This window comes from Geotrypetes seraphini, chromosome 1 (genome assembly GCF_902459505.1).
Source record: "Geotrypetes seraphini chromosome 1, aGeoSer1.1, whole genome shotgun sequence".
Classification (NCBI taxonomy): domain Eukaryota; kingdom Metazoa; phylum Chordata; class Amphibia; order Gymnophiona; family Dermophiidae; genus Geotrypetes; species Geotrypetes seraphini.
In genome coordinates, this window is record NC_047084.1 from 271,007,478 (window position 1) to 271,031,276 (window position 23,799).

The 23,799-nt window shown below is 40.0% G+C and overlaps 1 protein-coding gene across 8 annotated transcripts in view; it reads right to left on the reverse strand.

Annotated features, from left to right (window-relative positions):
• Window positions 1-23,799, reverse strand: part of UVSSA (UV stimulated scaffold protein A) — a 208,793-nt gene that overhangs the window by 74,658 nt on the left and 110,336 nt on the right. For all 8 annotated transcript variants that reach the window (XM_033951291.1, XM_033951234.1, XM_033951259.1 and 5 more), the window contains exon 8: window positions 16,036-16,135. In XM_033951291.1, the coding sequence (XP_033807182.1) occupies window positions 16,036-16,135 (100 nt within the window). The remainder of the gene's footprint in view (window positions 1-16,035; window positions 16,136-23,799) is intronic.

Below are 23,799 nucleotides of genomic sequence, written 5' to 3' on the forward strand. Positions count from 1 at the left end.
ACTAAGTTCCCTAAATTTAACCCTTTCAAACATCAATTTTGAGTAATTTAGATTTATATCCAGCTAGAATGCATACAGACTTAATTACAACGTGATTGCTAAGTCCACTTGCACAGAGATTAACAGTGCACCTGAATATAACTGGCTTTCAGCAAAGATTTGGAAGGAAAAGGCCAGCAAAATAAAAATCTAAAATGAGAGCCCTATTTACTAAGCACTCATATTTTTCCGTTGCCATAGCACCAAACGGGATAAAATTTTTAGTAACTAGGTCCCTCCAGTTACCCTGTTTCCTTCTGAAAGGTCAGATTAGTTTAAGCTTATTTACATTTTAGGTATTGCCTTTCCCCTCAGTAGCCAAACTGCCTAGCACGTCCACAACTCCTCTGATAATTCCCCTTTCTGCAGAAAATCCTTTGCACTGCAGAAAAGGATGCCTGGATTTTGGCAATGCACTCTGAGAAAGGAAAAGTAGTGAAAACACACAACCCGCACAGGCTGATCAGTAGGGGAGCTTGCAGCATGCAGCACTGCTCTCTGCCCCCACAGTGCCTGCAAAATCAACCGAATGAATACAGGGTAGCTCAATCATCCTTTCAGCGTGGGCTAAGCTATTTATTTAGCCTCTCTATGCTTGCAGCTTGCCCATCCTGCCATCCCTAGAGGTGGCCCGTGTGGAGTGCCAATGCATGGATTGTGTTGGTTGCTGCCACACCCCTCTAGCACTAGTTACGTGCACTCACCTTGTGCAGCTTCCACATGGCCCCTGGAATATTTACCCAACTCCAGACACTGGTAGCAGACGGGCATCTTGCACTGCACGCAGTACATGCTGTGGGTCTCCAGCTTGTGGTTCGTGCAGGTGGCGATCTTGCGGGGGCTCAGCCTGCAGCTCACCTAGCCCTGAGCGGGGGTCACCAGATGGTGCTTAGCCAGAGGCCCACGAGGCAGGCGGCAGGGTTCGCAGTAGAAGACATTGCACTGCTCACACATCACCGTTGCCTCTTTGGGGATCTTCTTGCACAGCTGGCACTTGAGCGCCGCTGCCTTGATTTGCTGGTAGCGGTAGCAAAGCCACGCAGCCTCTGCTTATCCAGGATCAGGCTGCAGTGGTATTGCGGGCAGGTGATGCATGAGTTGCGGGGCATGGGCAGCAGGGAGGCAGCTTGCAGGTGATGGAGCGGGTGCGGCAGGACCGGTAGGAAGACGCTGAGGGAGAAGCGTTTTAAAGGTGAGACACTGAGTAGGGGGGAATCCAGAGGACGCTGAGGGGAAAGCACGTCATTTGAGGAAGACAGCCGGGCACTCACCTAAATTAGCCGGGCAGAGCGCCCAGCTAAAAGACGCTAGGGAGAACTCTGTACTATATTACTTGCCTGATTCAGATAATATCTATCAAATAGGCAACCCCCCAAACTATTTAGCAGCACCTCATTGCCACCATGGGTGCTACTATAAGCTGTGCTACAAGGATTGATATTGCCACCTACTTATAAAATATTTACCTCAAACTACTAGACAAGTTAATTCAGTTGATGGATATTCAGTTATCCATCTACATGGATAATGTTCAGCTACTCATACCCATTACACCAGACTTAGCTACAGCCTTGAATAGACTGACTACCTATTTAACTACAATTAAAAAATGGGCTAACAACAACAAATTTTCTTGAATCCAAATAAGACCAAGCTCCTGCAGGTCCCTAACATAGTCAGTCACACAGCTGATATCAAAATCGATTTTGGGAGCTACAATACCATAAATCACAGGTCAGCTAGATTCAACACTTATGCTGATCCTCCAAATTCAAGTAACCTTTAAGGGCTGCCTCTCTTATCTCTCACAATTATGCAGTCTCTCCATTTATTAAGAAGTCTTGTTACAGGGGTTCACACCATGATAACATCAAGGCTGGATTACGGTAATAGACTTTGCACTGGTGTGACTACAAAACATTTGCACCAGCTCCAATTGATTTGGAATGTCACAGCACAACTGACAGAAGGTTTAAAGTGATGAGATTACATCATACCATTTGTGCAAAAATTTCATGGGCTACCAGTACAATAGAGGGCTAAATTTAAAACTCTATATCTGATCTTCAAGGCCTTTAAATAAGATACAACAAGAGTACTTAAAAAACCAACAACCACCCAACAGGATCTCCCTCCAAGGTCAATAAGGTCCATCCAAGAAATATCCCTAAACTCACCCTCTCTAAAGGAAATCGTGCAATGTTGATACCCGGCAATGAACATTTTCTGGAATAGCTCCTACACTCTAGAATGAACTCCTACAAAGACTTCATTTAAAACAAGACTCGCTCATCTTTGGAAGGCAGGTGAAAGTTTGGCTCTTCTCCCAAACCTTTAATGGAAGAAGCAACCATATCAATTTTGCAAAGTATGTGAACACACCGATACATCACCTCATCATTCCAAGACCCACAAACCTCATCTCAAAAATGCCTAAACACAGATTGTATAAAAGTATATGCTCTCATTTGGTACACCTACTTTTTACATATACCTATATATATATATCTCACTATTTTATAACAATTTCAGCATGTAAAACATACTTTATATGCAGAAAGGCCCCGATTCTATAAAAGATACCTAAAGTTAGGTACCTATATATAGCTGATCTAGGTGCCTAATTTAATTTTAATTGGCTTAAAATGGCATTGATAATTGAAATTTCCTCTAAAAAAAACAATTAAAAATGAATTAACCAGTAGAAACCTAACACTTCAAGTTAGGTGTCTGTACTGAAACGTCAACCAGCAAGTAGGCATGGTTAAGGGCAGATTCTAAGAGGATTTGGGGCATGGTTTGACTCAAGCACACTCATTTAGCCCAAGAAAACTCTGGCCTAAATGGCACTGTGTATAAGGATTCAATGACTAAGTTTGCTTAAGTGCTGCCAGACGCAATTCTACAGGTGCCTACAAGTTTATAGAATTAAGCCCAAAATTATTTATAAAATGACCCCATCTGTGTATTCTACTTTGTGCCTTAGTGTTTGAAAGAGTCAGAGGCATAGCATCAATAGTGCAGGGCGGTAAAAGCATATTATCAACCACCAATCAAGTGCTCTCTGTTAGATCTACATGAGATAATTCTGCTGGAACACCTCAAAATTCTTATTTTGTAACTGTATGGCAGCAGCAAATTTTCTAATGCACTACCAACTTAGGCAAGGAACTAGAGAATATCAGTATCAGATGGCTTTAAATATTAAAAAAGTCAAGCTCCAACCTATAGGAGTTAAATTAATGTTTTTTCTTTTGTTGGTATACAGAATTAAGTTTTTTCATCAAGGTGGGGGTAATTCAAACTGGATGATATTTGAATTGGCTGAGCTGAACTGTTCAACAACTTAGAATGCAAAAATGCATGTGTTTAATTGAACTATAAATTAGCAACATGGTATTAGATTTTATTTAAATAAATACACATACAAGTGATACAAAGAACAAAAATTAAATGCAATGTGATTATTGTAAAATTTATCACTGCGATAAAGTTTACCAGCCAATTAAGTTTCTGAAACAGGAAACATCTTTAATCAGTGTTTCTAAAACTACTGGGTCTCAAAATGTAATTACTTGTTTGTATTACTTATTTTTAAAGCTGACCTAATTACATTCTGAATATAATTACTCTCATAGTTATTTATTTTACAATACAGGAAAGTACACCTTACACATCTGGAAACATATAGGCTTAATAGCATTTCTACATTACTTGAAAATAGTTTCTGTTATTAACAAATACTCATAATTCTAAGACACTTAGCTGGTTCAATGTGATAAGTGACTTCTTATGATACACTTTGTACATCTTAGGACTGCAGCCTATTCATAACCCCATGAGCGTCTGCTAGTTTTTGTTTTTTACAACCCTTCTAAAATCTTTCCTTGCAAACTTTTTATTTTAAAACTTTTAAGGATGCTTATAGTATATATGATATATACCAGCTGAAAATTTTTTTTGTGTTCAGTATAACTCAGAAATCCAAACCAATAATATTGTGTAAGTCCCGTTATCAGAGGAAATAATATTGCAATCCAGTCATCACAATTCCACTGAAGATATTTCAATTATATAGCGCCATTAGAAGCGGCACTCCAGGTACACAAGATACCAAACTTATGGAGCTAAATGCCACTACAATTCTTCATCAGCTCATGAATTAATGCATGGAATATTATTGTTAACTAATGATCTTTACGTATTAAATATTTGACTAACTTATATGATAAATTCTTATCAGACTTATCTGTCAAGTCCTGGTAAAGCCTTTAACTTATGACAACAGGTAGAAAACACCAATGCCGACATGCATGTTTCGTATGCAAAATACTGCTTCAGGGCATGATAATACTATAACAAAGAGGGTTCAAGCTTACTCTTAGCCAATCAATTTATTCCATGTCCTTTATGACGTGGTGTGGGAGGAATATCCCCTTTAGATTACACACACTGAGGACAGCGTTGGTACTTACTTAAATCAATGAACTTTTAAGCATGGCGAGTACCAACGCTGTCCTCAGTGTATGTAATCTAAAGGGGATATTCCGCCCACACCACGTCATAAAGGACATGGAATAAATTGATTGGCTAAGAGTAAGCTTGAACCCTCTTTGTTATAGTATTACCGTGCCCTGTAGCAGCATTTTGCATGTTGGCATTGGTGTTTTCTACCTGTTGTCATAAATTAAAGGCTTTACCAGGACTTGACATATAAGTCTGATAAGAATTTATCATATAAGTTAGTCAAATATTTAATACGTAAAGATCATTTGTTCACAATAAGATTCCATGCATTAATTCAGGAGTCGATGAAGAAGAGTAGCGGCGTTTAGCTCCATAAGTTTGGTATCTTGTGTACCTGGAGTGCCGCTTCTGATGGCTCTATATAACTGAAATATCTTCAGAGGAATTGTGATGATTGGATTGCAATATTTTCTCATCTGATAAAGGGACTCGCACAATATTATTGGTTTGGATTTCTGAGTTGTTATATAGTATATATGAAACACACTATAAACACAATAGAAAACCATATTTGGACCAAGTACACCTGTTGCAAATTAGATGCTTCCTGCTAGATAAGAGCCACTATATATAGCAGTGGTCTCAAACTCAAACTCTTTGCAGGGCCACATTTTGGATTTGTAGGTACGTGGAGGGCCTCAGAAAAAATAGTTAATGTCTTATTAAAGAAATGACAATTTTGCATGAGGTAAAACTCTTTATAATTTATAAATCTTTCCTTTTGGCTAAGTCTTAATAATAATAATATTGTCATTTAATAGCTAAAGAGCCATATTATCTAGAAACTGTTTTATTTTACTTTTGTGATTATGATAAACATACTGAGGGCCTCAAAATAGTACCTGGCGGGCCGCATGTGGCCCCCGGGCCGCATGTTTGAGACCACTGATATATAGGAATCTGTTGTTTTCAAATCCAGTAAAGCAGATGAAGAATAACTTGCGATGCTTATTCACCAGAGGGAAAGGGATTACTGAGAAAACATGTGTTCACTACCAAAAAAGGAAAAATAAATGCACTGAGCTGCAGTGATGACTTTCAATAGTAAATCAAGCTTAACTTTTAATACAACAAATGTAAGAGTCTAAAAAAGGACAAAGTAGATCACTGGATAAAGAGTAGTACCAAAATAAGGTCCTTTTTGTTGTTGGTATCAATATACTCTGCATATTTCTTTATCACATAACTCATTGAGAATTATTCTAGAGTACTGGTGGAGAGAGAGAGAGCTTCTTGCTCCTCTGTGGGCATCAGGTGCAAGTGTAAATAAGGATTATACTAATGGGAGGTCATTAAAAGTCTGGTAGTGTTAATTTGGCATGACACCACTAATGGATTATATCTTCACACATCACTTAACTAATCACCTAAATTCTTTTAACAAATTTACATTTCATTTTACAGATCATGACTCAAATTAATCCACTAGTTTTTCAAACAACTCCATACCTTGAGTATTATGCACTTTATTAAAACCATAATTCAGTTTCCTGTATTTTTGCCACATTTGGTCAATACAAAATAATTCCACATATTTTTGGCCTAATTTATGTCATCAGAGCTGCTTCAAAAACAACAACTTTGAAATAGATACATATTTAAATAAAATAATCACGATACATTTTGTACATCATTTTTAAAAAACATTTTTAGAGATGTGCTTTTATTTTCTTTGGTGTTGTTTTTGTATAGTAATAACAACAACAACAAATTTATTTATAAACCGCAATACTTCATGGTTCAGTGCTGTTTACAATAAGAGGTAAGAACTGTAAAAACCTCAGCAAATTTACATCACAAAACAGTACATTATATATAAAATATAACATTAAGAAATTATTAACTTATCTAGATTATACATATTTTTCAAATAGATAAGTTAATGATCTTCTAAAGGCCTGGTAAGAAGAAAAATTTTAGATCAAACCACTAAATTTTTGTTCAAAAGTCCTGCCTGAAAGGACAGGGTTCTATTAAGAAATCTTTTGTATACACAACCTTTTATTGAGAGGGAAAAAAAATAAGGTTGTGTTTCATGAAGAACATCTGTTTTCTACTAGTTCAAAATTATCTAAAAGGTAACTTGGTATAAGATTATATAATGTTATATGACAAATACAGGCCAATTTAAAAATTATTCTTGCCTCTACCCGAAGACAATGCAACTTTCTATAGTATGGTGTTGCATGGTCTGATTTTTTTAGATTGAAAAATTAGATGCACAGCTGTATTTTGGATGATTTGCATCCTCCTAATGATTTTTTTATAAGAAACTAGATAAATGATGTTACAATAGTCTAAAGCAGTGGTTCCCAATCCTGTCCTGGAGGACCACCAGGCCAATCGGGTTTTCAGGCTAGCCCTAATGAATATGCATGCCTCTCACTTCCATTATATGCAAATCTCTCTCATGCATATTCATTAGGGCTAGCCTGAAAACCTGATTGGCCTGGCGGTCTTCCAGGACAGGGTTGGGAACCACTGGTCTAAAATACTCAGAACCAAGTACTGCACAATCAATCTAAAAGGCGAAATGTCAAAATAAGATTTAATCGTGCGAAGCTTCCATAGTGTGAAAAAAACTTTTCTTTACTAAAGTATCAAGTTCAGCATCGAACGCTAAGTTTCAGTCAAGATATACTCCTAAGATTTTACTAACTGGACTGATAGGATAATTATGGTAATTTCATTCAATGTTAAAGAATTTTCTTTAATCTTATTAGCTGGACTTTGTAGTTTTAATGCCATGGTGTGCTACATCAAACGATGTATTATTAACAGATCTCAAGATGATTAAAGTATTTTTAAAAAGTCTGTAAACACCATAAAATCTTTAAATTAAAATTTCAAACTATTTTAACTTTGCTGAAATGACATCTTCAGCATGTTTTAAGAAAAAAGACCTGATTTACAGTATATCTTCACTTTAAATATCTATTACTTTATTTTCTTCTACAGCACAGTGGCAAAATCAACAAAGATGGCAGCTGCAAGATCCAAATCCTGTACAGAGCCATTCCTCTTCTTATGTAGCATGCAATGTTACTAAGGAGATCTTTTATTTTTCCTGTTTCCATATGCTTTAACAGTGTTTCAACTTCTTCAAGCCTAGTACCTCCTAAGTCTAACACGGGGTAGGGAACTTCGGTCCTCGAGAGCCATATTCCAGTTGGGTTTTCAGGATTTCCCCAATGAATATGCATTGAAATCAGTGCATGCAAATAGATCTCATGCATATTCATTGGGGAAATCCTGAAAACCCGACTGGAATACAGCTCTCAAGGAATGGAGTTCCCTACCCCTGGTCTAACAAATATCAATCGAGTACCCCCACCCAAGCTCTGCCCCAGACCCCCACCCCCATAATAATAATAGTACTAATTGTAATGCAATTTCTTCCATCCATTTTTCATGTACACACAATTTAATCTTAATACATAATGGTAACCACAAAATTAGAAAAACACAAAGCACACTGTATGAAGACAAAATGTTAACTATCATTTATATTTGGGGGTTTTTGACAAAGAGGTCAAGGCAGGTGACTAAAATATGTAATGTCACCTCAGTAACAACTAAAGAAAAATAAGACAAATATAGTGCAAAATATAGACAGCAGATATAAATTCTCAAAATGGAAACATTTCGGTCACTAAATTGAAAATAAAATCATTTTTCTTACCTTTGTTGTCTGGTGATTTCATGAGTCTCTGGTTACACTTCCTTCTGACTGTATATCCAATATTTCTTTCTGCCTCCTGCATGCTTCATCTCCTTTGGACTAGAGGTCTGCACAGGAACAGGATTTACGGGACTCCCGCAGAGATCCCCCCAGGTCTACAGGACTCCCGCAGGGAACCCCCCCAGGCTCACGGGACTCCCACAGGGATCCCCCCCCAGGCTCACGGGACTCCTACAGGGATCCCCCCCAGGCTCATGGGACTTCCACAGGGATAGAACCGGGGCCAGAGGCCTGGAAAGAGAATTAGTAGAAGATAGACAAAAGCAGAAACTGGGACCAAGATGATGGAAAAACAAAATGTTCTACCAGCTACAGCAAGGGAGATGCTCATTTTGAGGGGGGCTAAGCTCAAAGTGGGAGGCCCAGCCCCCATCTCATGGTTATGCCACCAATTGTGTTTAGTACAAAATGAAGAACTTGCTGAGTTTGTTTTGGAGTTTCCAGTTCAGTTTTGGCACATTTTTCTTATGCAACCTGAAAAAGTGCTGTATTGTTTGATTCTTTATTCATTGCTGCATTAAAAACCATTTGTGGATCTTGGAAGGACCTCTCACAAGTTACCTATGCCAGATGGTGGAACCAGATTTGTTTACTCTACAGATAGGAGCTTTATATTGCCAAAATATCCAACTCTTATTTCTTTTAACAAGAAATGGTCGACCTTACATCACATGACCTAATGTCTATTCTAATTGTTTCTGGTGATGTATGCATCTCTTATTTCTATTCACTGTTATTTGTTTATATTGTATTTTATTGTTTGTTTAAATAAACTAAGACTTTCAATACTGTCAGAAGTAATTGTTGCTTTTTATGGGGACAGGTAACTTTTATGCGGGGATGGGCGAGGACAAAGGAGATTCCTCGATGGGTGGGGTCGGAAAAGATTCCTCACAAGGACAGGCGGGGACGGAGGGGATTCTTGTGGGGACAGACGGGGATGGAGGAGATTCTGACTGGGACGGGTAGGGATGGCCGGGATTTCTGTTCCCGTGCAATTCTCTACTCTTGATCTCATCCCCTTCCCCAGCCAACATCTCTCTCTGTCCCTCCATAAGTCCAACTTTTCTTCCTCTCTCATCCACCCCTATTGACAACATGTCTCTCTCTCTCTCACCGTCCATCTGTCTTGAGAGATCCAGGAATCTCTTCCACCCCCTCTACTGCCACATCCAACATTTCTCCCTGTCTCATCTCCTAGAGCATGTGCAGCATTTTCCACCACTGCTCACCAGCCCTATGCCCACTTCACCTTCTATCATCCCTCTCCAGCACCATGACACCTCTCTCCCTCCATCACTATGTCCAATATACCTCCACCTTGCATCCCCCCTTCAATATGTCCCCTCTGTTCCCTCTCCACCACCATATCCAAAATTTCTCCCGCTCATCCTTCACCTACCAGCTCCCCGTCACTGTATTTTAAAATCTTCGGACAGCCGGAGGTGCAACGAAGCCAGCCTCCCGCTGTCTGCCCCAGAAGTGTTCTTTCTGCAGTGTTCTGCTTAGTGTCACAGGGCTGCCCCCATGCCTAGTGAGGAAGCCTTGCTAGATAAGGGAAATGGGGTTAAATTCCTTGAAAGTATTCTTAAATCTGCTAAGCAGAGTCCTAAAGCAGCTCCTAGGAATACGTATAAGCCAAGCCTTCTAGCAATGAAACCTCCTAAAGCCCTGCCTAAAGCAGGCAGATCTGGTTTAGCTTTACCTAAGCCAGTTATAAGAAAACAAGTGGAAAGACTACATCTCCCATCAGGCATAGGGCCAGGGAAAGGAAAGGGCAGGGCTGGAATACAAGCCACTCCCAATCAGGCTCAAATTGGTTTAGGCCAGGTGAGAAGGGCTCCAAGAGCAGGTTACCCTAACACACCTGCAGGGAGGACTAATCAACTTCCTGCAGTGAAAGAAAAGGGAGTAGTTCTCTCAAAGCAGGGGAGCCAGCTCCAGAAGCAGTTGGAGAGCCAGCCTCAGAGTATACACCTGCTCCCGACCCAGCAGGCCAGAGCCAGTCAGCAGGACGCAAGCCACAGATTGCCAGCCCAGAGAATCAGGAAGCCACAGTCTACCTCCTGGCTACCAGCCCAGGCAGAGGTTGGTGAGATAGAAGCCACAGAGAACAGTGAGTGTGTTTGGGCTGATGAGGACCTTGCTTATAATATGGAGATAGAAGAAACAGAGTTGCCAAATACAGAAGGAATGGAAATAAGCTAGTCCTTTCCTGTTAAAGAGAGCTGGGATAAAATTTAGACTGTGTACTAGATTAAGAGAAGGCTGAGATTTTTGTTTGAAGAAAACTTTACAGTTGGGACAAGTTTTTTGTTCTCTTTTGAGTTAGTGGGTTTGGAACTGACAACTGTTTGTGTTTTTTAAATGGTACAATAATATACCAGGTGATACAAAACTGAAGAAGCCTGTTTGAAAGTTTGTTTTGATTTTTTATCAATAGGAGTATATCAGGAAACTGCACCTCTGTCATTGGACCTGTTCTTTTTATTATTCCAGTACCAAGCTACCAATAGGACCTCAAGTAACCGCTCGGCTGAGGTTTTGTATGCATTGGGTAAGACCACTTGCTGAGCCCAGCTTGGCTGCATCCAGTCACAGTAGGCAGAACGCTGAAGAAAGAACACTTCTGGGGCAGGCAGATGGCAGGAAGCTGGCTTCGTTGATCCTGCCTCCCGTTGTCTGCCTGCCCCGGAAATGTTCTTTCTGCAGCGTTCTGCTAGGCTGCAGAAATAACACTTCTGGGGCAGGCAGTAGACAGTGAAAGGTTGGCTTTGTTGCACCACTGACCGCCCAAAGCTTTTAAAATATATCGGAAGGGAGCTGGTAGGTGGGGAAATTGGGAACTGGGAAGAGGTCGGATCCAGCTGAGAGGAATGGGGGCTGGGGTTGGTTTGGCTTTGGAGTGGGGCAAGCAGGAAGGAGGGATTGAGTTTGGATGAATAAAATGGACATTACATAGAAACATAGAAACTTAGAAATAGACGGCAGATAAGGGCCATGGCCCTTCTAGTCTGCCCACCGCAATGACCCTTCCCCACCTAACTCAGTGATGAAATAAATTGAGTCTACCAGTTTTTTAGGACATTTCCACTTCTTTCTTTGTAGCATTAACTAGCCAGAATATTATGATTAGCAAGCACTAATTGGCTAACAGAGTTAACTCAGGAGCACTTAGTGTTAAACAGGAGGCACTAAGGGCCAGATTCTGTAAAGGACACATATTAGGTGTCGCTTGGCACCCTAATCAAAGCTGGCAAGCGATATCTAACTTTGGAATCCATGTGCAACTTTTTAAATTGGTGTGGTAATTGGCTGCGCCAATCAAAATAAAATAAAATTAACAATTAAGAGTTTGGCGCCTAGCAACACTTACAGTAAGTTGAGGCACCCTCTGATGCCTAACGACACCTATCTGAAAAGTAGGTATGGTTAGGGGTGGAGAATAGGCATGGTTGATTTAAATATCACTAGGTTTCAGAGTTAGGCGCTAGTAAATTATCGGCACCTATCTTCAAGACACCTAGGTACTGCTAGGAAGGATTCTAGAAACGATGCCTAGAAGTTGATTGACAACTGTGCTGAGTGGCACCACTAGATGCTGTTTATAGAATCTGGACCTATGTGCTCCTACATTAATTTTCTGTAGGTACTGCAGGCTGATAGTAACATTAGCACATAACTTGCAATTTTAAAAAAAAAAATTGTTTTAGTGATGCTTAGGAATAGCATATTTTCTCTTAACCAGCTGTTTATTCTATCTAACTTACGATTTATGTCATCTAGTTCGTTGTTATTAGAAGGATCAATAGGATGGATGATCTGAATATCATCTGCATAGGCTATAAAGCCTATTGTTGACACAGTGTCAATAAGGCCCTCGAACCATACCATGCAAGGATCTGTGCAGACCAGCAAACCAGTGATCAGGATTTGAGAGTGCAGAAGCTGAGTTAAAGCTGTCCCACAGAGTGCAAGGCCCCCATTAGTCCTTCTTGGGGTGGGAAGTTTAGTGGGTGTTGCATTGGCATCATCCAAAAATTTTTGCGCAGCATCGTGGCTACAGTTGAGAAACATCTTTCCAAACCTGAAGGTTAGCAGGATTTACAAGCGCAAACCAAATTCCTTTCTTATGAAGAGATGCACATATTGGAGCCATCTCTCGCCATAGAAGAGCTGTTGCGCTGGAATAATAATTAAATAGGAGTATATGGCGTCCCTCATATTCCAGCGCTTCCATTTTCCGATAGGCGTGCAAGATCCACTCTTTATTCCTCCAATTCAAACATTAGGCAATAACAGATCTGCTGTGTGTATCTCCCTCTCCTTGCGGGCCAATGTGATGAGTGCATTCACAGATAAAACCGGCGGACTCACCTGATAAGCCCAGTTGCTCAGGAAGCCAGGATAGGAAGAACCGGTATAAATCATTGTCCTTCACTGTTTACGGTAATCCCCCCACTCTCAGTTTTCTTGATCTTCCAGCCATTCTGTAAGGTGGAAAACCTGTTTCTGAAGAAGGCCAATCAGAGTGCGCACGTGATATGCATCGTCTTCCCACTCTGATATTCTGTGCTCTACTTCTGCGAGTCAAGTTTATCATTAATGCCCTCCACTGCGGATTGCAGTTTATTTAGCCAATCTTCCAATGCCATGGATACCATGCGGGACACCTCCTGTTACAAGGCGCTCATGGTTGCAAGTTCTGGAAGAGGGTCCTCTGCCATCTTGGTGATAGAAAGTTTTCCCTTTTCTAGAGTGGACTTTAGGGTTTTAGCAAGCATTTCCATCTCTCCATTCTGCAGAAAAGATGCCTCGGGATGCCTCTCGCAGTCATGTGCCCCTCGGATGCAAAATGTCCATGAATCAAGCAGAATTAACAGGGAAAACAAAGATTAATAGCCAAATGAAGAACATCTTACCAGGCAGCGTGCATCATGTGACCCCCCCCAAATCAAATCCTTTCCAAACTATAGTAGAAATATTTTTCTTCAAACAATGTTTTATAAGATTTTTCCCTCAAGCAGGGCAATTTTTATCTCAAAATCTTCCACTTCTTCATCCATCACCTCTCTTCCCTAGTTACATATAATAGCATTGTTATTGTCCAAACATCTGGCCTCCTTGGTCCATTTCATAGTTTTTCAGACCTTGTTACAAAAGCACCACCATTCCATTAGGATTTCTAGTTAATACTATACTTGTAGCCTGCCAGACAGACCTCCAGCTGTATAGTCTTCTAAATTTCTGATAAGACCAAGGTTTCATATTATTTAATCTGGCAGCCCCAACACTCCATAAACAATTGTTTGCATAGGGTATTTTAACACATGAAAAATACTTCAGTTCATGCTTCTATTATCATGTCACTTCTTTGCAACTATGGAACTTCTGAGATTATCCTATGCATCCTTAAAATTAAACATTTTAGTTTCCATCAGCTTTTCTGTGTGGACATTCCAGCATCCATTAACTTTTCCATGAAAAATGTTTCTTGTTATAGATCCTTGTTCTGTATTACTAATACCTTTCAGGTATCTGAATGTTTTGATATTCCCCTCCCCCCCCCCTCTCCGGCATATGTACAGAGAGGTTTCAGTATAGACCTCGGACTATTTTGGTATAGATCTTTTCTGGACTGCTTGCTATAGCTCAACAGTAAAAACAGAACATATCCACAGAAAAGAACCACTCCTGCTCATTGAATCTGCTTATCTGTACCTGCCTGCTGTTTTGCCACAGGTCTTAGTAGTTTTGTCATCACCATCATCATTCTGTTATTAAGGTCAATTCAAGAAAGGTTGCCTAACGTTAGGTGCCAAACTTAAGTATGCTAAGCGCAAATTCTATAAATGCAATTAAATATGTAATTGCCATTATATAATGCTAGTATATGCACCATTTAATCGCCAACATTTAGGTTGACCACTTAAGCCATATCTATGACAAGTATAAACACACTTGCCTAATACACTACCTTGCATGCATTGCTAATAGTATTCTATAAAGTGCACACTGGAATAGTCAAAATGCCCATGATCCCTCCTGCATGAATGCCCCCTGTGCAGTTATGCGCTAGACAATTTGTGCACATACTTTATGGAATAAAGTCATAACTCAGGCGTTTAGCTGCAAATTATTGGTAACTAGAGCTAATAAAGGCCAATGATCGTTACCAGTTTTTACATATTTTTGTTGTAATTTACTTAATGCAATGCATTACAGGAAATGACAATTAAAAATTATTATATATTACAATAAAAACGTCTCTTAAAATAAATATGTTCCATAAAACTTAATACAGCAACCACCAAAGTAATTCTTTTATTGCCCAAAATGCTCTTCAAGCACAGATAAAATAAGAGTCCACTGAGATCTAGTTCTCATCTAAACCTGCCATGCCCGCTCTGTAAGAAGTAAGAGACTTTCATGGTGTTATGAACACAATTTGCCTTCCCTCACATGCCATCTACAAGCACAGTGTATTTTAGCACCATGTAGTCAATGGCTGTCTTGGGACAAAGGCAATGAAAAGGTTCTTTACACTGGTCAGCAATTTTTCTGTCATCTCTGGTGTAATGGTTCATTTCACAAAATCTGTTTCCTTAAGGATCTTCATTTTGCTTTCCCACCCTTCAGTTTCATACGACCCCTTGTTCTTGAACGTATGAAAAAAGCTACCTTTGAGTGCTTTCTAAAACCTGTTGAATATATTTGATGTGTCTTATCTCCTCTTTACTTTCTTGTTTATAGGAAGTTCATTTTTAATTCCCTCAGTATTTATGTGGAGAGCAGTCTGTGCCCATTTTAATGGTCCTCCTTTGAAGTGCCTCTAAGCCAGTGGTCTCAAACTCAAACCCTTTGCAGGGCCACATTTTGGATTTGTAGGTACTTGGAAGGGTCTCAGAAAAAATAGTTAATGTCTTATTAAAGAAATTACAATTTTGCATGAGGTAAAACTCTTTATAGTTTATAAATCTTTCCTTTTGGCTAAGTCTTAATAATAATATCGTAATTTATAGCTAAAGAGACATATGATCAAGAAACTGTTTTATTTTACTTTTGTGATTATGATAAACACACTGAGGCACTCAAAATAGTACCTGGCGGACCGCGAGTTTGAGACCACTGCTCTAAGCACATGAGTAAAATTATTTCTGAAAAAAGCATGGAAGTATTGGCACATACTTTTTAAAGATAAATGCTAGACTCGCAACAAGCAAATGGAGTGCCAATTTGAAGGACATCATATCAGATTTATCCTAGGATTCTTCACCTTATACTAGGATGAGACATCACATACAAGAGGAAAGTTAACTGTTATATTACTGTATTTAAGATCCTATTTGTAGAAATATTACTACAGGTATATAGTAAACTGTACAAAATATGTCATATTACTAGCTGCAGCTGTTTACAATGCTCTATTTTTCTTTTCCTGAGAAAATTACTATTCACCTTTTTCCCTGGTACAGGGTCTGGCTTTGAGTGGTAGTCTAATATACCTGATTGAAATAAGCTTCTGGTCTCGGTTGTTTCTTCTCCTACAAAGTATGTGTTTATCTAGAGCAAATGGTTGCTCCTCTATCTATGTAATGACTTCCCAGCAGCAGTCAGAGAGATTACCCATGCCACTGATCACTTTATTACTTCATAATGGTTGTTTATTTACTATACTTAGGCAGTAATGTGAAGGGATCAGGCTTCTTACAGCTGAGCCAACTCACCATACTCCTTACGCAGGTGGTCTGGAATGTGTGGCTCAAAGCCTTCCTTCTCTGGAACCTCTACAAAATCGTCATCATCTTCCTCATCACTGGCTTTCATCTACCAGAATAACATACAAAGAACACAGAAAAAATAAAGATGCTAAAGAACACAATTGGAAGAAATCTTAATCTATGCAAGGGGCACTTTAAAGGCCTAGTTTTATAAAAGGATGCCTAGGTGAAAAGTTCAAAAGCACAGCTATTTTTAGCCTATTAATAAAGACAAGTTCAGCATCTGTGTATTTTTAAATTGGGTTCCACATCTGGCACCACACATAATGCACAAATTTACATCTGCTCTTAAGTTGGCCTCATATGTCCCCTGTGTCTGCCACACCTTTTTAATAATTTTCCTAGGTTTCTTCTTTTTTATCCCAACAATTTATTTCTGAGATGTTCATATCATACTTGTGCATTTTATAAAATACACAAATTGCAAATTCTCTGTTGCTTTGCCCAAACCAGGGTCAGCCCTGCCACTAGGCAGATTAAGCATCCATCTAGGGCAGCAGCAGTGTGGTGGTGGGGGAGGGGGGGGCAGTGCAACAGAAGTACTGCATTTCATCTCATCTCCCCTCTTTCTCTCCAGCCGCTGTCTTCCCGCTTCCTGAGGCAAAGGGGAAAAGTAGATTCCGCACTGGCACAGGCCCTTGAAGCACAGACCTGCACTCATGTACTATCATGCCTTGCCCCACCCCCTCTGAAAGGAAATCCTGTGTCAGGGTGAGGCAAGACAGCACTTGATGTAGACATGTGCATCAAAGGCTATACCAGGGAGATGGAATATGCTGGATTGTTGAAGGGCAGAGAGATGCTAAACTTAAGGGTGGGGTGGGGTGGAATAAGGACTTAAGCTGTCCTTGGGGTTAGAGGGAGGCACATGACTTAAAGCTCACCAAGGGCACTGGATACCCATGGACTGATTCTGGCCCAAACTACACCCCCAGAAATGCCTACGCAAACATCATATAGTGCCAATTAATATCAGTAATTGTTAATGGCTCATTCACTAATTAGTATGCATGCAGATCTGAGATCCACACCCAAATTTGGCAACCTTAACAGAATCCATGTTTTCTGTACCCATAATTTTTCACACATATGCAATTGTACATGTTTATAAAAGCCCTTTTCGTTCTTTAGAACATGATTTATACAATTAAAAGCTTTATACAAAATGCAAACATGTGGTATTTGTACGAGAATATATGGTATGAAGGAGGTAAGAGACCTTTGCATTTTGCATCCACACCCATCAAAACAATTTCTCCTCAAAAAATACATCTCAAAGATCTACAATAAATTAATGCAATAAGCTTCTTGATGATGTGTTTGCTCTCCAAAGTCTAATAATACTACTCTCTTTATAGGATATTCCCTATAAGTGAACATATAGGCAAAAAATGTTACTTAAATTTAATAACTGATTTAACAGCGGGATCTGGATAATCCCGGTTGCCACCCTTAACCACCCCACCCCCAAACCCAATGCTCTTCCAAAATTCAACACACACTCAGATATGGAAAAATAGTCGCAGCTCTATTTATTGATCAATAATAATAATTAAAAAACCCAACATAACATAACATTGCATATATTAAGCATCAATAAACAAATTAATCACAAAGTACCACCACCACCAAGATCCTCCTGAGCTACCAGGTCTACATTGCAAGATATTGCCCTCGACCCCATCACATACAGCAAGTCTGAGGGGGTAGCATGACCACATGCCCCTTTAACTGGGTCACCTGACCTTAAGGCACGACTCCCAGCCGGTCCACCACTGATGACCGGATGAGCCCTAGCACCCAGTAGCTCGGGAGACCTGCCCTCCCTAGCTACCATCTCCACCATACAGCAAGAGCAGGTGGGTGGGAAAAAGCCACCCTGGAGGACCCTAGAAAGAGCCGAGTCCTCCAAGGTCCCAGCTTTAAAACCTCGCCCCCGCATTGTCACTCCCTGCCTTCCTCCAATCCTCCCTGCCTAACCTCCTTACCGCTAGAAAAATCTTCTGCCCAATCCCCTTACCTATCACTCCACTCGCCCACTACCACCTTGTCTCCACGGGCGACACACGGGCCTCCCAGCCCCGTGTTACCCTACGCCTGTCGAGACAAGCTATCGGGCTACATTTTACAGACTAGTTATAAACATCACGAACATAAATTAATCCAGAAATTGTATAAATGCATAATTAAAAAACAATTTAATTCCCGCCATTGACTCTGTTCTAAATATGTCTTCCACAACTGCTCTGACACTCCTGCAAACTGCCCTACTGAGGATGTGCATAAGATATGGCAGTCAAATTTATTTATTTATTTAGCTTTCTATCCCGTCCTCCCGTGAGTTCAGAACAGGTTACAAAAGTACGTACACAGTAGATTACAGTAGACACAAAACAGTCAGTATATTAGACATTCAGGTACATTACAGTTTATGGACTTTCATGAGCATTACATAGGACGGCCATGGTAGTGTAGGCCAAGACAGGAAGTAGAGAAGTGTTAATAGCAGTCACAGGGGGTGTTTCTTGTTGATTGTAAAGCAGTGTCCATCAGAAGATGAGATTGTACAGGCAGTTCAGATGAAGAAGATTTTTACTGCTCTTTGTAAGCTTATCAACAAGTTCTGTGATCTGATCTGTGCAGGCAGTTGGTTCCATAGGTGTGGTACAAAATGGCTATAGGAGCGCTTACAAGGAGTTTCCATCCTGAGAGATCTCCCTGGGGGGTGCATAGCTGCCTTTCTGCTTTGGAGGGGAGGGGAGGGGGTTGGGGTATACTGCTGAAGTTTGGAGGTGATGTAGGCTGGTGTAGTGAGATGGAGTAGTTTGTGGGCTATTATCAGGGCCTTGAATGTGCAGCGTTTGATAATCGGAAGCCAGCGTTCTGCTTGGAGGGCTGGGGAGGTGGGGTCGCGGTAATTGAGGTTGCACAGGAGGCGGATTGCCAAGTTTTGAACCCTACTGGAGGCATTTGAGTTCCTTGGCAGTCACTCCATGGAGTTACAGTAGTCCATCTTAGAGAGTACATAGGCATAGAGAAGTTGAGCTAGGTCATGCTTGGAGATGTAGGGTTTGATTCTTTTCAGTTGACACAGGTAGTAGAAAGAGGTGGAAACCACCTGCGAGATGTGGGCAGAGAGGAATAGATGGCCATAGTTAAGCTCTGTAACTCGTTGCCAGAGGATGTGGTAAGAGTGGATAGCGTAGCTGGTTTTAAGAAAGGTTTGGACAAGTTCCTGGAGGAAATGTCCATAGTTTGTTATTGAGAAAGACATGGGGGAAGCCACTGCTTGCCCTGTATCGGTAGCATGGAATATGGTACTCCTTGGGTTTTGGCCAGGTACTAGTGACCTGGATTGGCCACCATGAGAATGGGCTACTGGGCTTAATGGACCATTGGTCTGACCCAGTAAGGCTATTCTTAGGTTCTTATCTAGTATTAACCCGAGGCTGCACACCTGGTCTTTCGCTGCTAGGAGTGTGGATTCCCATGATAGTGTTGGACAGGCTAAGCTAGTGTTTTTTTTTTCCTGATCCATAGGAGCTCTGTTTTGAAGGCATTCAGTTGTAATTTGTTGTCTGTCATCCAGCTTTTCATGGATCTCTGACGTGGCCTACTACCATTTTAGTGGTTAGATTCTGTCACTTATATCTTGGACTAGCTGATGCCCCGGCGTTGCACGGGTTTTAATTATAGCAATAACACTGTAAATGGATTCAAATAAAGATACTTTATAGTGGAGAATGAAATTATTTTTTTACAGCTTAATAAAAAGTACAATATTCAAATTATAATGTGAAATATTTGACAAAATGAATACAATACAACTAACGCAAAACATGATTATAAACAACATTTTTAGTTTCACCTCCAGGAGCAAGAACATATAAATTCTTGGGTGAACCCAGCCCTGAGCAAGCAACATAGAGTTGTGGGCCGCGAGACCCCCAGAACATATCACCCCAGGTAGTGAGGGATCTGCATACCAAGTTTCGTTCAAATCGGTCAAGCCGTTTTTGAATTACTGTGAGAAAGGCAGCTTTTTACATTTTTTCCATTGACATGAATGGGTAAAACCTGATTTTCTGTTTGTAGCTCCGCCCACGTGTGCAGGTGGGCCGCGAGACCCCCAGAACATATCACCCCAGGTAGTGAGGGATCTGCATACCAAGTTTCGTTCAAATCGGTCAAGCCGTTTTTGAATTACTGTGAGAATGGCAGCTTTTTCCATTTTTTCCATTGACATGAATGGGTGAAATCTGATTTTCTGTTTGAAGCTCCGCCCACGTGTGCAGGTGGGCCGCGAGACCCCCAGAACATATCACCCCAGGTAGTGAGGGATCTGCATACCAAGTTTCGTTCAAATCGGTCAAGCCATTTTTGCGTGATCGCAGCACATACACACATACATACATACATACATACCTCCGATTTTATATATATATAGAAGATAGATAGATTAGTGAACATAAGCCAGAAAATTAATTAAGGACCTCATTTACTAAGCTTTGGCAAGGTTTTAGTGTTACCCAGCAACATCGACCAAAATTTAACACATGGGTACCACAAAACCTCTGCATTAGCTGTTGAAGATGTCCCAGCATTCTGATATTCAGTTAAGATACATAACATTTCACTGCTGCACATTAACTGCAGAGCAGATAATGCAATGTATTTAGTGATGCTTCCTGGGGTAGTGTTAACCTCCACATTTGCTGTGTGAACTTCCACATTAAGCCCCGTCTCTGCCCATTCCATGCCAGATGTTCAGTGCAGTAATTATCGTGTGCTGTAAAGGCACTGTGTTAATTGATATCATGAAGTAATTCTCACATTAGGCAGCTTACACAGCATAATAAAAAGGCTCACAAGAGTGTTTACATCTTATTGCAACAGACTAGTAAATATATGCATAGGACTGTTGCATTGTCATCTAATGACTTGTCAAAAGCCAAAGTATACAAAAGAAACCTTTAAAAAAATTTTCAGAACCTAATGGACATTTTTCATTTATATTTTTCATTATATATTTATATGCATTATTTGATATACCATCATTTGAAACAAAAAATTACATCATGATAGTTTACAATATGTATAGTTAAAGCTGCAGTATCTCCTCCTCATAACAAACATATTTTTCAACAAATAGAACGCTGTGTGTAGAAAGAAAAATATTTCCACATCATATATAAACAGACTGGTAGTGATAAAAACAGAACTCCAATTAAATGTCAGAACTAGATGAATTCTGCAAACTGTATTTTTTGGTCAATCTATAGTATATTTTCCTAGGCATCCCTTTATGATCAGTTTACCGTATTTCTTAGTTTTTCAAATATTTGTCTGCCCTCCCCCATCCCCCAAGGAGATTCTGGCTTTTCTCAAGTTTCCCTTTAAGGTCATCATCTAAGCTTCATTCTTGTGCTTACAGACCTGCCAACCTTCCAGCCTGGGGTTCAGCACACTCAAGCGATGAGAACAGTAAATTCAGACACTAGCTTTTTCATGCTTTCCAGTCCAACAGAAGTTGAAAACTTAATTCAGAAAGGATTGATACTGTCTGCTTGTCCATCTGCCTGCCTGGAGGTAATACAACGATCTGAAAATTTAACAGAACAGGATAAAACTTGGTTTGAGGGAAAAAATTAATTTAAAAATCCCATTCAAAGTTCAAAAGCAGGTCAAAGTGGACTTGGGGCTCTAGAGAAATAAGCCCCTCTGCCCAAATTAGCCCATTGCATGTCTATGGGAGGAGGAGTTCCAGTTTCTATAGCACAGATACATAGTTACATTCATTGAAACATAGAATTTAGGGAATTTCTCCTTTCAAACTACCTGTTCCCAATCTCTCCTCCTCCAAATCCCCAAACAACTCCTACTCCCTAAAAAATACCCCTTGCAATGAGTGGATTTAAATAGTAGAGTAATGTGATCACATTTCTTCACACCTGTGATAAGTTTTATTGCTGTCTTTTGGAGACGCTGGAGATGTTGTAGGTCTTTCAATCAGATGCCCAGATATAGAGCATTACAGTAGTCCAGGATATTAATTATAAGAGAATACATCAATATATTAAGAACTGAACAGTCAGGGAATGGTCCAATCGAATAAATAATCTTTAGCTTGAAAAACAGCACTGTGTGAAGGGAGATTTGTTGTTGGAAAGTTAACTATAATTATGCCTAGCTCTAGCCTCCAAGACCAAAAGATTGGGAGATTTCTGTATAATCAGTGTTGCAAGATGCATCTTTTCCACATCACAGAACTTCAGAAATAATAATCATTCACCTATCTCTAAAAAACCATACCCATTCACTTTCCCAATCAAAAGAGAGTGAGCTATCGCTGGTTTTTGAAGCACACTACTATAATATTCCATAATTATTATCCACAATTCTGAAATTTTAATGGAATAGGATGAAATCTGGCATAAAGGGAAAACCAGTAAGATGACACAGTTTAAAAATGGGCCAAATCAGACCAAAAATAAGTCCCCTAAAAATAGTTCAATGCATTCTATTGGAGGACAAGTTCCAACTTCTGTAACATAGAAACTGGATGAACTGGAGCAGTTAAACAGGGCAAGGAAATTTAGAAGGAAGAACTTCCCAATATTTCAAATTAACTGCCCCTCCACATTGTACAACTAGCTCTCCCAACTGCCACACCATGTGGCAAACTTCTCCATCCCTCTACAACTGCCACCCCACCCCATATACTGCCTCCACACCCAAAAATATTCCCTCTGCCATGCCACCCCCAAACTATCCCCCTGCAAACTGCCTCACGTTAAAAAAAACCTACCTTAAAAACTATGCCAAACAACTACTCAGTCATCCCAAAATTTACTTCACTCTCAAAATGTACCCTACCTGAAATGACAAAGCACCCCATATATTATACCCTGCAACCCCAACCAAAAAAAAAACTAGCCCTCCACAAATATGCCTACATGCTACCCATCCCCTGCTACCCACTACTGCTGCAACCCCTGCCATACCAAGTCAGAAATGCCCCACCTCGCAATCTCACCCACAGACAATAAATGTACAGCACTCACACAACACAGAATAAGCAAAGTTCTCCGAGGATAGCAAGTATATATTCTTACAGATGGGTGACATCATCCACAGAACTCAGAACACGTACTGGGTTCCGTGGATGATATCACCCATCTGTCAGAATATTATACCTGCTTGTCATCGGAAAAAGTTATATACACAAAAACAGATGAACAAGTAACTCTATCCTTTTATTTCATTGAGCTCTCTGGGGAGGATGGGATATAAATCTAAATAAATAAATAATTCTACTGTGAAAATTACTTCAAGTATCAAAGTTTTCTTACTCTTTGTTATAAGGACAATTTTATAATGGGTGCCAAAGTTAGGTACCTGATTGCAGTATGCTGCTTGTGAATTCTGTAATGGCATCTGAGAAACAAGATTCCATTATAGAATTCTTGTGTAAATCAGCAACTGTGCATCTACTTTTAGGAATGCCCACTTAAGTGATGTCAATATAGAAATGACAACACCTAAAAGCAGAACTTTAGCACATATTTAGGAAGTTATGCACATAAATGTTGGATGTCCCCCTACCCTGCCTATGGGATGGCAGAATGGAAAAATCACATATGTTCTATAAGTTTCTAAGAGAGCTGGAAACCGCAGCGTATTCTTAACTAAGTGTCCCTTCAGAAATTG